Here is a 17,586-nt window from a genome sequence, read left to right on the forward strand (position 1 = left end):
AGGCAGAGGAAGTTGGGGCGATCAGGCAGGCAGGCTAACAGTTAAGGGTGATCAGGCAGGCAGGCGCGTGGTTAGAGGCAATGAAGCAGGGAGGCAGTCAGTTAGGGGCGATCAGGCAGGCAGATGAGCAGTTAGGGGAATTTAGATAGGCAGGTGAGCAGTTAGGAGCCAGCGGTCCCAGATTGCAAGAGGGTGCAGGCTGGGCTGAGGGACTACCCACCCATGTAGGAATTTTGCACCAGGCCTATATATATATTTTGTCACTCTCCACATAAGTAGAGCCTCATTTAAATGCAGCCATGATGAGGAGTGCATATATATATGTATATATGCCTAAGCCAGTGTTTCCCAACCTTCTCTCATGATGAGAATCACCTGGTGGAGTTGTTAAAACACAGATTCCTGAATCCCAACTAAGAAGTGCTAAACTAGAATTTTTGGGAACATATAGGTAAAATTGTATACTTAACTAGTGCTCTAACACAGATGTTATATACAGAGCACTAAGTTAGGTATGCAATTTTACCTATATGTTCTCAAAAATTCTAGTTTAGCACTTCTTAGTTGGGATTCAGGAATCTGTGTTTTAACAACTCCACCAGGTGATTCTCATCATGAGAGAAGGTTGGGAAACACTGGCCTAAGCAACCAAATGACCAGTTGCAATGACACACCCTGACCACCAGGGGGCAGACACTCAATGTGGGAGCTTCCCCCAGGCGGTCAGTGTGTTCCATAGCAGGAGCACCACTCAGCTGACCAAGGCTCAGGGCTGGCAAGCACACCTGTGATGGCAGGACCCTTTCCTGCCTCTGCAGCAGCACTCCTGAGCCACGGCAGTAGGAGGTGCAGCAGGTCTGGGATGAGTGGGAGCAGTATGGCACCCGGCCTGGGTTCAACTTCTCCCTGGACTCCTGTTGCTTCACGTACTACTAAATCCTCGGGGGATGTCGGACTGCCAGTTTCAGACTGCTCCCTGCAGGCCAGCCAACATCCCCTCAGTGGTCCCAGATTGTGAGAGGGTGCAGGCCAGACTAAGGTACCCCATTGGTGCACAAATCCATGCACGGGGCCTGTAGTTAATCAAATGAAACCCTCAGAAACGGAGTATTTTAAACTCTATTCATCTTAATGTTCCACAAAATTTCTTTGAAGATTTGGACATATGATTGAAGTGTCTTTGTGTGTGTGTTACAAATATGGCATAATGTATATTTCATAAAAGTATATAACATATTTATTATATATTACATTAGATTTTATTCATTTCATATGTACACATTTTCTTTAAAACATAAGACTATCTAGCTAGTCAAGTAAATTATGCTTTAAATTTTAACATATTGAGCCCACTAATTGGTCAGCTTGTACAAAGAGGAGAGTTAGTTTTCCTTCAAACAAGAAACAAAATTTCTTTTGTCACTCAAAATCAAACTCACAATCTTGGTATATCAGGACAACATTCTAACTAACTAAACTACTTGGCCAGAGCTCAATATAACAAGACTTTAAAAATAAGCATGTTTCATACATCTGATACCAATAAAAATGATTTGTTTTTCCATGATAAACCAGAAAGTATATATGCCACAGAAGAACAATTATAAGGAAGAAACTCAAAATCAGGCTCAAGTAATGCCCTGTTTTCTCACCTCCCCAAGGCCCATTTTGGACTCAGTTACAACAGGATATTATTTAATAAGTAAGTGAGAGTTGCTTAGATGGTAACCTTAAAACATAAGACTTCAGAGTGTGTTTCAAAATCTGCCCTTTTAAATAAATCTGGGTGTCATAGCCAATTTTCTGAGAATTTACCTACTAGCCTTCCTCATAATTCGGTTGCCTCTAGAATTTTTATCATAGAAATGCATAACCTATATATTCATTGCCTATTCTGAGGCTTAAAGATAGTTCCTCAGAACGAAATTCAACTCCTGAACTCAAATGCCTATAAGTTATACACAATTATATATCAGATAGATAGACATTAAAATATACATAGGCTTCACAGTCCAGAAAACAAAACCAAACATAAAAACCACCTACTCATAACTGAGAAATGGTAAGATTGAAGCATATAGTTACCTATCAGTCTCCAGACATCTTAAATAAAGTCATTTAAATATGTAGCCAAGTTAGATGGAAATATATTTATTTTAAAAATATTTTAAAATATAAACCTGAAACATACCTCTTGATACTGTTGAACTACTTGTTCTGGTGTATCACCTAGAAAGATGTAAAAATCCAGAATGCCACCAGTAATTCTGTAAGTTATGATAGGAGTAGGCTGGACGAAAATCTCTACAACATAAAATTTGAGAAAGCATATGTACATAGTGAAAAGGTTAAGAATGATAAAATAATTATAGCATCTATTTAAAGTGTTTTTCCATTAACCACCTAATTTAAGCTGTTTTTAAATAATTATGAGGAAATAAGATATTGAAGACAGGAAAAATACATGGAAAAAGTAAAATGCTACCACGCATGAGGTGTATGAGAGCATATCCCCGGGGTTTCCTTGTAAAGACACTGGCAAAAGCTCCCCTAGAAATTTCATAGCTAGGAACAGAAAACCAGTCCTTTTACAAGAAAAAGACTTATTTCTTAAATTGCTTTTCAAGTAGTTATTTCTAAGAAAAACATAAAATTTGATGGCTTTATATGTAAAAATAAAAATTGCCTGAATAGCCATCTAATATTACTGTATTGCTGAATTATTAATTTTGTGGCTTTTTATTATCATTAGTTTACCTATTAAATTTAGGTATTGCACTCATAACATTAAAAAACAAAAAATTTTACATTACTTGAATTATGATAGAATTAAAAAAATACTAGTTCTTCTTTCTCTCCTCATATAGACCTTGCTCTTTTTTATTAGCAGCGGTATGCTAACTTATCTATACAAATGAGGCGATGGAAATGGGAGTATTCATTTTCATGGGTGTGTTTCAATTTTGTTCTGAAGGGAAAGGAAAAATTCTGAATATCACAATGTAACATATTTTTTACAAATAGAGTACTGGCATTCAAAAATTCAATGTCTCATTAAATCCAAAACCTACTTATAATTTCACATACTACACCACAAACAATAGAGTTTACGCTCACATAATATCTATTATTGGAATAAGGAGAGTAGTTAAAATATTTCAAGTTAAATCTCATTTAAATATATCATCAGATAAATTACTCTTACCCATCGCGTTGCTGTTCATTAAGAAAACACCAAATGACTTTCCTGAAGCATCTTCAATGCACATGAAGAATGTTTGATGGCCATATAAATTATTATTATTCTATAAGACAAAATGTTGGAAATTGAATTTTAAGTCTATTTAACACAAAAAGTTTATATATTTAAAATGGCTTTTAGAATTACACTTTTTTTTCCTGTTATTTATCCCTTTTAGCTCTAAGCCAATTTTTTCTACTAAAGTGTATGTGCAAGGTGAAACTGCAGCACAAATCATCAAAATTATTTTAATTATCAACATATTAAGATAAAAATATATAAGATATACATTGTACTAGTAAGAAATTATTTAACTTGCCTTTGTTTTATTATGATTAAATGAGTTTTAATAAACTACTCTTGATAGGGTATTGACATGTTAACCATTATGTTCATGTATACCCAAGGCACTGCAGAGAATTGCCGAGTTATGTCCACTCTCATAGAACATTGGCAGTACATTTATTGAGAGCTTGTGCTCGCTTCGGCAGCACATATACTAAAATTGGAACGATACAGAGAGCTAATGAGTAGATAAAGTGGAGGAGGCAAATATGTTTTAAATTTTAACATATTGAGCCCACTAATTGGTGAGAAATAAGAGTTTTCTTATTTCTTTTACCTTATGAGGTGAAAGAAATAAGAGTTATTGACTGATTTGATATGGAGGTTCAAAGGAAAGAAAGCATTTAAAATAGCTACGAGGTAGTCAGCCCGGTGTTTATTACAGATATGATACTGTAAACAAGCATTGGTAGAATTTGTTAGTCATCCAGTGAGGTTTTTTGAAAAACAAATTTACTTATTCATTTTTCAGAATAAAATAGTTAGCATTGGCATTTAAAGAGTTGCTAAAATTTGCCTGGCTGGTGTGGCTAAGGGGTTGAGCATCAATCTATGAACCAAGAGAACACAGTTCAATTCTTGGCTGGGGCACATCTTTAGGTTGTGGGCTTGATCCCCTGTGAGGGATGTGCAGGAGATAGTCAATCAATAAGGTTTCATCCTTGATGTTTCTATATTTTTAAAGTTGCTATAATTTGACTCAAAAACAATCATGAATTATAATAGTAAAAAAATAAATAAATAATTAAATGATGTGGTCTTTGTCCTGAAGAATCTCATATTCTGCAAGTATATTCTAGTAGTATATGCACAAATAATACACTGTAATGATTGATATACTAAAATATGAATAAAGGGTTAGAAAGTAAATATTAATTCTGCATAAAAGAGTTTGGGAGAAATTGCTATGAGGTGAAACTTTAAATGAGCCCTCAATGACTTTGAATACATGATAAAGAACTTTAGGTTTCAGTATTTACAGAAAGAACCAACTCCTTGAGCAAATATGTGAACTTATAGAAGGTTATAATATGTTATGGAAAAGTATAAAGTAGGCATAAATGCCTAATACGATCTCCAATAGATAGGCAGACATTAGATCGCACAAAACCATGTATAACATGCTAAGAGTTTAAAATTATTTTTAATACAATGTTAGGTTTAAGTACAAGAGTGACCAAAAAGGAAATGATAAAATATGAAAATTAAAAGAAAACATTCATAAGCCAGAAATTCCTATTTAAACATTCATAAAATATATGAGTCACTTATTGATATAATTTAGGACTTAGTTATCAATTCTTGCCCTTATAATAAATAAACTTCTGGATTAAGTAACACTGGAGGTTTTCAAAGAGGCTTCAAGTTCCATCTGCTTCAATATAGTGATTTTATTTATAATAAGGAAGATAGTTCCTTACATCACCAGGAAGTTGATCCCGGGTAAAAATTGGCCATGTTTTCCAATTCAAATCATGACGGAATCTCTTGTGAATATGTTCCCCAAAGCCATAAAAATATTCACTGGGAAGCCTGGTTGAGATCTGGAGATACTGGTCAGAATATACCAAGGGACCAACACTGGTGTCAAACCTGTACCATGAAAGAAGGAAATACATGATCTAGAAATATATAAAAAAAAATACTCTACTAGATATAGGTTTATGCTATTTTCCAGAACGTTTCATTTTGAATATATCTCTTGTTAACCTTGGTCACTTCTGAGGAGACACATCAATTATACCACAAGCAGAACTTGCTAATTCCATCAACACAATTTGATTCATTATCACCAATATATTCCTTCACATGCATTCTCTCCTTTAATCGCAGTCCTACAAGCACAACTACCTTTATCAATCCCATTCACAAAGGACAGAATTAGGAAAACGAATTCATGTTTTCTAAAGTGATAACCTCATAGGCAGCGGAGCCAGATTTCAAATCCAGTTCTGCCTGGTTCCAGAGCAGAGGCAGCCTTCCCACCTCTAACATATATGCTAAAATTGAGTTCAAAATCATTATTTTGAAAAAGAAAAAAAGGTTATATATTTTTATGGATATCAAATATATACTATGAGATGTGAAATCACATTTAATATTTTTTGGGTTTTAACATAAAGGTAATTGCAAATTATAAAAATAATAGGGGCCCGATGCATGAAAATTCATGCATTAGAAGGCGGGGGGGGGGGGGGTTGTCCCTCAGCTTGGCCTGCCACCTCTCACAGTCTGGGAATCCTCAGGTGTGGGAGGTTGACCCAGTGATCAGGGGAAGGCAATGCCCCCATCATACCTCTGCTGCTGCCACTGCCGGCAGCACAAGCCTCAGTTGGCCCTGATTATCAGAGTTTTGGGCAGCCCTGGGAGGCTGGGCAGCTGCCATCCAAGGCTTGCCTGCACCTCGGGCTGGCCCTGGGTGGCCGGGGGGGGGGGGGGTGGCTAAGTGGACTGTGGTACTCTGGAGATAGGTGTCCTGGTGAGGCTGAGGGGGACTGGGCACTGCCATCTTGTGGTTGTGGGCAATGCCATCTTTGAGGGCATGGCGGTCAGTTTGCATATTCCCTCCTTATTGGCTGTGGGCACTGCCATCATTGTGAGGGTGTGATGGCCAATTAGCATATCCCCTCTTTATTAGATAGGATATTGAAGAGAGGCAATTGTGGAGACTTGATCCTGACTGCTTAACTCACCTTTCTTGGAGATGCAAAAGAATTTACCTGAAAAATTACTAAATTCTCTCTCAAATATTCCTCACACTACATTCATAATGAAGGCATTCGATGTTATATTACATTTAATATCCATACATAAGAAAAGACCTTTAACATTACTATAAAAATTAGCCTCTCTCTGAATAGGAGCTAGTTGATCCAATAAATTGACAGCAGACTTAAGGTAAATAATAGGGAAAGGACACGATAGGGGTTCTACGTATGTGAAAATACAGGCGAGGCTAACACGTGTCATTGATGCTGTCCCTCTTCAACTGTGGTTGGCCTGTCTTTGTAAATTTCATCTGCAGAAAATAAAATCTCTGCATAAATATGTCTTTACAATGATGTACACCATCCTCTTTTGGAAGGAGAGTTACTCTTTCTGAAAATGATTTAAAATTAAGGTTTTCCTATTTCTGAAATAGGATAAAATTGAGTAGTTATGTAACCATGTATAAAACTAAAAAGATAATTCCAATTACTTACAAAGTGTTATTGTTGCTTTTTCTACGAACTTTGATGCTGAATGGATTTTCTGTAACTTGCACATCATACAGTGTGTTAGCAGCTGCCGTTCCAGTAAATTCTTTTACAAACTGATGAGGAACTTCATATCTTCTATTATTTGGATCAGTGATCTACAAAGATTTAAACAAGTTAGCATTATTTTATTCAAAACTCTTATTAAGTTTTCCAGTTTTGAATTAAATATTAAGTTCAAATTTCAAATAGAAATTAATACATTTAATAATTTATAAATGAGTTATTAATCTAGCCATAAAATTAATTTTAACATTGTGGAGTAGCTGTGCGCAAAATAAATTGCATACGTTGTTAAGAAATAAATAGAATTGGTTATAAAAGTACTGTGCATAAAATAAAGACTTTTATTGACTGATATAAAAAAACTAATAATAGTATTATGAAATATTGATTTTTGAATACTAGGTTTTTGTAAATTTAATCATTCTTGTTGCTTTTCATTATTTACCCCTTAGGAGTCCCACAATGATTTTAAATTTTGTTTAAAAAATGCCTTAATTCCTGTGAAAGTTTTGCTAAACAGGTAATATACACAGGAGATGATGTTTTCACTTTCAAATAAGAAAGCCCATACTAGTATACTACTACTAAAAAACAAACAAACACACACACACACACACACACACACACACACACAAGCTAGTTTGTTTAAAATCACAAATATAAGTGATAGCAATAAAAAAAACTAGGGAGTATGAGTCACATTTATATAGCACAATTAACCCCTTTCTCAATTAAAATTTAAACTAAATCTTAGTAACAGTCTGTAGTTGTAATAAAAATTACTACAGTTTATTGCGTTTTGTTCTTAAGATACTGTATTTTATAATGACTACTTTATTAAAGTCTCCAAAAATACTGCCTGAGGAATTATCTATGCTACATTGGAGTACTCCAGCTCAGGGAAGTCTAGTAACTAGTCCAATTAGTCCTTTGCTAGCGAGTAAATATTCCTTGAGAGAGCAAATGTCTTGGTAGAATCAATGGTATGCTCATAACTCGCTCTTCATTATTAACGTTTTAAAAGGAAATCTCAAAAACCAAACCTTGAACCGGAAACGATTGGCTGTCTGGTTTTGAGTTGTGAGGACAAGAGGGTCAATGTCATTTCCGAATACTGTGGGTGAAGGAATCCTGTTTAATTGGACTTCAAGTCCTTAAAGAAACAAAAAAGTCAGTATGTGTCATGCCTTTATTTACAAAGATGAATAATCATTGAATGTTTTTCTTATATTTGCAATCTTACTGATTTTATCACAAATATTGATCTCTTTTTCAATATAGAAGGTGCTAGTATAAAAAATAAATTCTTAATATTATCATTTTGCACATTCTTGAATACGTACTTTCCATTGGATCCTATTTAATATATTGTCCAAAGAAAAATTTAAAGCATATTTTTTTATTCCACTTCAAATATATGATATTGGATCACCGTGATAGAACAATCCTCACCAGCATTTGTGTCTTTACGATCCGCAGCTGTATAGCCATGGTTATTTGCAAAGAAACACCAAGGCACAGCAGAAGTATTCTGGGGTCTCCAGCAGCAACCTCGCGATTCACAAGTAGCCTGATAGAATATTTATAAAAGGAATTATATGGTTAGTACTGTTATCGTTTGTGTGAATCTCTATTTTCTTAAACATTCATTCACTCAAAAAATGTCTAAATGAATGTTCTTTAAGGTTATTATTTATTTATCTATGTTAACAGACCACTTATTCTTTTCTTTCTCTCATTTGAAAGAAATAGAAATATTTTATCCATTGAATTGATTACATCATATCAGAGATTGATGCTCTGAATTTATTTAATTTCCATACCCGTGCACATGATTGTAAGGGGCTCTTTGGCCCCTTGAGTGTGGCTCTTTCACAAAATACCAGGGCCTGGGCACATCTATTTTGAAAAAGTGTCATTAGAAGAAGTTCAAGTTTTAAAAAATTTGGCTCTCAAAAGAAATTTCAATCATTGTACTGTTTGATATTTGGCTCTGTTGACTAATGAGTTTGCTGACCACTGCTCTGGGTCACTAAAATCCATTACAGTCAATGCAGAAGACCTAAAATATGTATTATATTTCAATGTATCAATGGGCAAGTGATTCCACAAAGATGATGATATGGCCCTGAATTCAAGTCTACATAATATACGTAATGTACTTATTTCCAGCTAATTGTTAGTTCAAAGTTTACTTCAACTATTTAAACTAGTGCATGTACCAGGTGTTGCAACTAGTGGCTGCCATTATAGTCAATGTATAAAGCAAAATACTGTATGTTCAGTAATTTTATTATCTATATGGAAAAATTGTGTGGAGTAGGAGAAAAATTATATATGGTTATATAAAAAATTGGGCCACGGAGTGATGTTATGTATAAACACTGGTATAACTAAAATGTATTTAATATTTTAAGTTTTATAAAGTGACGCATTCATAGCTTGATCACCTATGATTTTTATTTTCTTGGCTATCTGTCTGGAAAAAAGTTAAAAAACCCCACTTTAAAAAGCTATATGATGTATACATGTAATCTTCTATCTTATTTCTTTTAACATCAAGTTAAAGTGGCATCAGATAAACATATGTGTGCGTATGCCCACAAATATGCACACACATACATACATGTACATTATGTATTCTCAAGTGTGTGTGGCTTTTGATCAAGAAATTTTTAAAATATATATATTTTTTATTTCAGAGAAGAAGGGAGAGGGAGAGAAATATAGAAAGAGCAATGATGAGCGAGAATCATGTATTAGCTGCCTACTGCCCGCCCCACACTGAGGATGGAGCCCACAGCTCAGGCATATGCCCTGACCGGGAACTGAACCATGACCTCCTGCTTCATAGGCCTATGCTCAACTGCTGAGCCATGCTGGCTGGGCTGATCAGGCAACTGTATCTCTAATTACATAACTTATAGAAATACTCCAGCAATACAAAGAAATGATTGTATAAAAATTGTCATTTACAGTAGTCTTTATTTATAAAATATTTTTAAAATGGGTAAAATTAGACATACACATACTTATTTAGAAAGGTGGAAAGTTTTAAAAACGAGAGACAATAAGTAAGCAAATTATAAACCTATCTTGCTAAAATAAAATAAAAATATTTGGTAAAATGGGGTTACATGAAATTCCTTAAAACATATTGCATGAGTTTTCAACAGCAGTGTGACACCCATGAGAAGGGTAGTTTGAGTCAACAGAAGCTTATTCTCTCACAGTTTTGGAGTCTAGAACTCCTAAGGCAAAGTGTTGGCAGAGCCAAGCTCCCTCAAGGCCTCCACGTTTGTTCCTAGCCTCGAGTGGCTCTTGGCAACCCTTGAATTCCTTGGTTTGAAGATACATTATTGCAATCTCTACTTCCATCTTCACATGGCCTTCTTCCCTGTGGTCCTCTGTGTGCCAGCCCTCCTCGTATAACCACAGCAGTCATTGGATTTAGGGCCCACCCTCACACGGTATGACCTCATTTAACCAAGTCCATATGCAAAGACCTATCTCTGAAGGAGGTTACTTAAACATAAATCTGTGTACACTGTACAACATCATTCAACACAGCACATACCCTGTTTCCCCAAAAATAAAACAGTGTCTCATATTAATTTTTTCTCCCAAAGTTGCGCTAGGTCTTATTTTCAGGGGATGTCTTATCTTTCCATGCGCTAGGTCTTATTTTTGGAGGATGTCTTATTTTTCGGGGAAACATGGGTATATACAACAAAATATTAAATTTAAAATGTATATCACTTCATTATATCTTAATCACCTCTTAATATATTAATAATTTGGGGTATTTTTATAGATTTTGATACTTGTTAGTTATGTTTATCATTTGCCTTTTTTTTTTTTTTTTCCAGGATTTCAGGCATTTGCTCCTATTACTTTTAATTCCTCTTCTAACGTTACTTTTCTTTCTGCTTCATTTGACAAGGCAAAACAATTAAAACATTAAATATTCACCAATGGGCATAAACTTTAGTAGGTAAATATAAAATAAATTCATGTTCTTACTTTTATTTTATGTGTATATAAGTACACATATAGAATTATACGTAACCATATGTACTGGGTTGAGTCTCTTTTATGAACTGAATTGTGCCCCTCCCCCCACACACACTTCATATGTAGGAAGCTCTAACCTTTAATGAGACCATATCTGGAGATAAACACTGTAAGGTGGTAATTAGAGTTAAATAATGATGTCATTAAGTGAGGCTCATCTGATAGGATTGGTATACTCTTAAGAAAAAAAAAAGTCTCTCTCTCTCTCTCTTCACAGAAGAAAGATCCAAGTGAAGACAGAAGAATGCAGCTATCTAAAAACCAGCAAAACTCTTACCAGAAACCAACCATGATGGCATCTTGACTTCTAGCTTCCAGAATTGTGAGAAAATAAATGTCTATTGTTTAAGTCATCAAATTATTAGCTGACTAATAAATACATTCTGGGTGGTGTTATTTCTTACAACACCATTTGAAGTTCACCTTTTATTCTTAAATGACAAATATAAAATAGATTAACTAAAAGTTATTGAATTCATAAGTTTAATTTGTTTCACATTGAAAACACTCTTTAGCAGCTGAACAGACTGCATTGAAGACTAATAGTAGGCATATAATCCTTAAACCAATGACTTTTAAGTGTTGTTTCTCTAAGATCCTACTAATCCAATTTTTTTCTAACAGAATTGTATGTTAAGCTTCAATTATTTCCTAAGAAGAATATTAGCTTAAAAAATATATGTCCAATTTTCTCAGTGTGTCACATTAAACACTGATATTTATCTATTTTTCTCAGTTATTAAGGACTAGAACCCACTATTCCTAAAGTTTTCTTATGAAAAAAAAAAATCTCACCTATTTTAAAGTTCTCATATCAAATTAATTAGAATAGTATGTGAGATTCAGATATGCATATTAGAGATATATGTTGTGAGTATAACAGATTATATATATGCATACTATCTGCATATTATAGAGATATGCAATATATTAGGCATATTATGCAATAGGCATATAATAGGAAAATATATAATATATTTTGAATACATTGTATAATGGTATATAATATTATGATGATTAATATATAATATTTATATTACATATATAATACATTATAATATATAGATATTGAAAAAGGTAAATACACAAAGACACACTCGCACTCATTGACCTTATTCCCATGCAGGTTATGAAGACCAAGGAAGAGTCAACTTAAGGTTATATGAATCCATTCAGTTACCCTTAGTTATCTCTATTTCAGCTTATTCCAAATTACCAAATAAAAAAAAAATTTAACAATATTCAAACCATGTTACTTTATTTTCCACTGATACCTCTTAATGCCATTACAAATACTCTATTTGAGAATAAATATTCTCTCTCAGTGTCATATGTTGTCAAAGGTGGTAGTTTGTTTTTAATAAATTTATTTGAGAGGTTAGAATTTTAGGAAGGTTTATAAAATTAACAATATCTTGTTAAGTATAAAAATGTTAACTTTTAAAATTGAATAGAGATACAGAAAAGCAAGCTCAATTATTTCTATTATCTCTCATCTGTTTTTACAGAACTATATTAAAAAGATGAATGCAGCCTAATTAATGGCTATATCTTCAAAAATATGGGAATCGAATCAATATTTGGTAATATCTTTATATCATTTATGAATGTATCTGTTCCTAAAAATATTAAAAACTTATTTACAGACCCTTGTTGGGAATTGATCTGGAATGCAGTTTATTCTCTCATTGATAGGATCATATTGCTCAATTGGACATTTTCCTGGCCCCGGACGCACAGTGGTTGTTGCCGGAGTTGAAGTAGAACTGGTAGCTCCTGGGGGGGAAATGTCAATAAAATGAAATGTAATATTATATTATTTTTTCATATTTTGAAGTAGTGAATGCTTTACATTGAAAGAATGTGTGGATATTTTATATAATAAAATAAAACAAAATAAACGTGGCATTAAATTAGAACCCACAAATTCAGATCTTAGTCCTCAAAAGGAAGAGATTCAGATGAAGGGCCAGTTGACTGTTTCTTCAGAAAAAACAACAAAACAAAACACAAAATATATTCACAGAAGGTCTTGAAGTAGATTTTAAAAGGAAACAAAAAGTACATTCCCACCATGTTTACAACTTGTTTGGTATAGATGAAGAAAGAAGATGAAGAAACATGGATGGGAAGGTAATGTAGAGAAGGAGACAAAAATTAAAGAAATTAAAAAAAAATGTAGGAGAAGGAAGATACTTGGAGGTAATGAAAAGAGAAACCAGGGAATAGCAATGAAAAATAAATCCCAAATCCTGTATAATAAAAGGCTAATATGCAAATTATCTCTATGGACCAACCGGGAGATAGATATGTGCTGACCACCAGGGGGTGGTGTGGAACATGGTGGGCATTGGTGATGCAAGGCTGGCAGTAGGTGGCAGTAGAGGTGCTGCTGGCCCCAATGGACACCCTATGAGAGTGGGACCTCTGTTGGATGGTGGAGCAGGTGAGCAGATGACGCCAGGCCTAGGCAGGTGCAAAGGGAGGCCCTGGCTGACAGTGGCAGCAGGCAGCCGGGAGAACGGAGACCCCACCCTGTGGCCAGCAACCACTAGGGACCCTACCCATGCACAAATTCCATAAACTGGGCCTCTAGTCTATATAATAGAGAACTTTCTAGCCATCAGGTGTGGGTAAGCTTAATTTGGTTGCTTCACAATGGAGTGAGCTTTTGGTTTACTGGGAAAAGAAAAACAAAAGACTAAGAGCAGTAGAAAGTGCTAACTACAGTTACTTTGAAGATGACTTAACATCCATTCCAGTTTTGATTTGGTCAAGATAGAATGATGAAAAGAGAAAGTAGATTAGGTTGACCAGAGTAGTATTCATCCACTCTAAATTAGAATAAAATAATTCATAAAGAAGTAAACATGACAAGCCTTGTTTCCCTGGTCTCTTTCTTTTTTTCTCATGCCACCTCTCAATCTCTCTCTCTCTCTCTCTCTCTCTCGCTCTCGCTCTCGCTCTCTCTCTCTCTCTCTCTCTCTCTCTCTCCCTCTCTCTCTCTCTCTTTTTAAACAATCTAAAACAAACCAGGTACTCCTCCAAATTTCCCATCTCCCTTTGCAAGTGTCTGAAAGCCAGAGTATAAGCCCAGGTCTTCCCACTAATTGGAAGAGTCTCCTGGTAGACAGTTATTCCCCCTTCATTAACACCTTGATCCCTTTGCCTCTTTGCTATTTCCCAAGCAGCCCACTGTGGGGAAGAGGATTAATGTGAAAGCACACAGATTCCTTAATTACAATGGCTCTTCATTGAAATAACTAGGATATAATAGATAGAATAAGTTGGAGTAATTGCATAACTTAGTCAAATCTGTTTTTTATAATTTTCATCTCATAAACTACTTTTCCAAAAGCCTAACTATTGTGGAGTAAACATCCCTGTAACTTCATTATATTGTGCAATTATTTTTAACACTTACCTTTTAACTACTTACCTTCAACAGCAGGTGTCTTGGTTGCTAAAACAGCAACTAGGGCAATAGCTATTATGGTAACTATAATAAAGAGGACAATCAGGGTGATTTCTAAACCGCTAAACTTTTTTCTTGCCATCTAAAAAAGAAAAAGAAAAGAAATATTTGTTTAAAATATAAAATACATAGCTACAAAAAGCCATAAAAATTATCATAAAATTATATACACTTTTTTTTTATTCAAGCACAACACAAGCAGAGCTGGAAACAGTTCCATAAATTTACAATCTAAAATAATATACAGTGGAAAAATGTAAACTACACATTCAATTTTAAGTAAAGGGAGTAAATTCAGGATGTGTATTTTAGTAGCACATTAAGATGAAATAATTTTTAAAAAGATCTCCGAGCCGAAACCGGTTTGGCTCAGTGGATAGAGCGTAGGTCTGTGGACTGAAAGGTCCTGGGTTCGATTCTGGTCAAGGGCATGTTCCTTGGTTGCAGGCACATCTCTAGTAGGGGGTGTGCAAGAGACAGCTGATCGATGTTTCTCTCTCATCGATATTTCTAACTCTCTATCCCTCTCTCTTCCTCTCTGTTAAAAATCAATAAAATATATTAAAAAAAAAAAAAAAGAGATCTCCAAGCAAGTGTGCCTTGCTCTCTTTTTAGAACATTTTTCAAGTCTAAAAATCCTCAAGTTTGTACTATGTTCCTTAATTTTACAAGGGTACAGTATATTAAAGAAACACTGTTATGCATATTTTACTTAAGAATTTCAAAGTAAAAAATGTAGTTCTCCCTACTATAACTATTGTCTCTCAAATTCCAATAGTTTTCTTATAAACATATTGTAAAAGGATTATAAATATATGAGAAAATATAACCATAACATATCTAAAAATATAAATATAAAAATGAAAAATAAAATACATATATATTATATATGTGCTGTAAATAATTGAGTTGTTGATTTAAAAAAAGATTCAAACTATAATCTTCAAGTTCCTTAAATAGCAAATAAAATATATTTTACAAAACAATATATATATATATATATATATATATATATTTATTTATTTATTTATTTTAAGATAACATTATGCATTTGAGTTAGCATATGCTAACTAGCATATATCTAAATATAGATTGGGAACTCATTTTAGTAATTATTTTAAAGCTTATCTGTTTAATTTTGTTTTGACTATACATTGCTCATCTTTTCTAACCTTCAGGTTTTTATGGCTTTTCTATATTCTATAATTTTTGTATAAATCTTAACTCAATGGTTTTTAAATCAACTTTTTTTGAGGGCGGCCTCTCACACTATTTTCTTCTCCTGCACCCATCTATGTCAGTTCATATGCCAAGTTGTCTCACCGTGAAGATTCTTTTCCCTCGCCCATATCTTTCTACCACTGTCAGTCATTCTATAAGTCCTGTTGATTCTACTTCCAAAATATTTTCAGAATGATGCCCACAACTACAACACCTTTTTTGGATAATATGTCTTAGTGCATGCTATTTTAAATATATATTTTATTGATTTTTTACAGAGAGGAAGGGAGAGAGATAGAGAGTTAAAAACAATGATGAGAGAGAAGCATCAATCAGCTTCTTCTTGCACACTCCCTATTGGGGATATGCCCACAACCAAGGTACATGCCCTTGACCGGAATGGAACTTGGGACCCTTCAGTCTGCAGTCCAATGCTCTATCCACTGAGCCAAACCGGTCAGGGAAGTGCATGCTATTTAATCTTTCTTCAATCCTTCCATGTATGCTTTTCTAGGTTAGTTCCAGTTCATATGCCATTTCCTCAGTGAGTCTTTTCCTGCTTACAGAGGCAGAGTGAATGTGTACTTTTTCCATTTTACCATAGCAGATAGCAAATCTATTGCAATTATTTATACATATGTTAATTTCCCTATTGGATTATTGTATTTTTATAACAAGAATAATAAACGTTGTTCTGAACCTGACAATGAGTAAGTACAACCTCAATTTCTTATAATATAACTTGTAGATATTTAAATGTTTTATAATTTACAAATATATAAGCTGTTTATTACATTGGTCACATTCAGATAAATTAGACAGAAACTAAACCTTACAGGTGATATATAAGCTGTTTAGAAAATGAAACTCAATTGCTCAGTGTTATATGAGAAATGACAAGAGTTGCATTTAATGTTTAATTTTAAATAATTTAAGTCTCATTCAAAGTAATATCCTACTTTGTTATCAAGAAAAAAAAGAAAATAACTGATTTTTTCTCATTAAGGAAAGTAAAAGAAATGCCTATTGTAATGAAGCAAACCCTCTTGTATTTAGAAAATGAGAAGAAAATTAATGTACTAAAATTAAAATTCTTATGTGAGTACTCATAAACAATCAGTATTAAAATTGTTCATATGTTATAGATGGTAATTACAGTGATACTATTTTTAATCACTAATTTTGAGTAACATATTTTTGAGGAAATTATATACTTCAGGAAAATTATGTCCTTTCTCTGTATAATATTTTCAAAATGAGCAATATATTATTAGATGGTAATGTGATGATTGATCTTTAAAAGATTTGCTAGAAAAGATCAAATGTTTTATAAATGTACCATTCTACTCTGCCTGTGTATATATAGTTTAAATAAAATATATTTAATCATACTTAGAGTATTTTCCATATTACAAAATATTTTGATCCTTATTTTCTTCTCTATAAAGCAATTAAACTACACCTGCTATAAATTCGCTTAAGTCTGACAAAAAGTATAATGAAGAGCTGGGCAAAGAAAATATTCTTACATCTTAAAAAAACTAGAAATCTCCTCTCCTAATTTAGTACAAGAGGCTACATATTTAAAATGGCAAATGGAAATATTTATCTTTAATATTTTAAAGAAGTGCAGCTAGACAGGAAGATTGTTACCTGAACTAAGAGAACACTACTTGGAAACATGAAAATAACAAAGACTTGTTACCCATAGACTTACCCTATTTCATAGCCCGTTCTGTTTGCTAATTTGTACCAGAGCTGGGTAATGCTGCCAAAGTAATGATCAGGAAAAACTGGTCAGGTATATATCAAGCTACTCATAAAGTTTTATTGCACCCTCACCCAGCCTATTATTGCTTAATAAACATATTCAACAGGCAATTGTAAAAAGACTTAACCCGCAACTAGAATAAGTCATTATTTCTCTACGGGAATCTAAGTTAATTAATAATTATGCTCTAACATAG

At 33.7% G+C, this 17,586-nt stretch overlaps 1 protein-coding gene across 1 annotated transcript in view; it reads right to left on the reverse strand.

The window, feature by feature from the left end:
* Positions 1-14,480, reverse strand: part of SI (sucrase-isomaltase) — a gene marked incomplete at its 5' end in the record, with an annotated part of 81,336 nt that extends 66,856 nt beyond the window's left edge. Inside the window, 8 exons of the mRNA XM_084872645.1 lie at positions 2,192-2,304; positions 3,206-3,305; positions 5,008-5,179; positions 6,790-6,941; positions 7,893-8,002; positions 8,302-8,419; positions 12,572-12,699; positions 14,363-14,480. Of these exons, the coding sequence (XP_084728771.1) occupies positions 2,192-2,304; positions 3,206-3,305; positions 5,008-5,179; positions 6,790-6,941; positions 7,893-8,002; positions 8,302-8,419; positions 12,572-12,699; positions 14,363-14,480 (1,011 nt within the window). The remainder of the gene's footprint in view (positions 1-2,191; positions 2,305-3,205; positions 3,306-5,007; positions 5,180-6,789; positions 6,942-7,892; positions 8,003-8,301; positions 8,420-12,571; positions 12,700-14,362) is intronic.
* Between the last annotated feature and the right edge of the window lie 3,106 nt (positions 14,481-17,586).

The sequence above is a fragment of the Pipistrellus hanaki genome, assembly GCF_964339955.1.
Source record: "Pipistrellus hanaki genome assembly, chromosome: 2".
In the NCBI taxonomy this organism is placed as follows: Eukaryota; Metazoa; Chordata; class Mammalia; order Chiroptera; family Vespertilionidae; genus Pipistrellus; species Pipistrellus hanaki.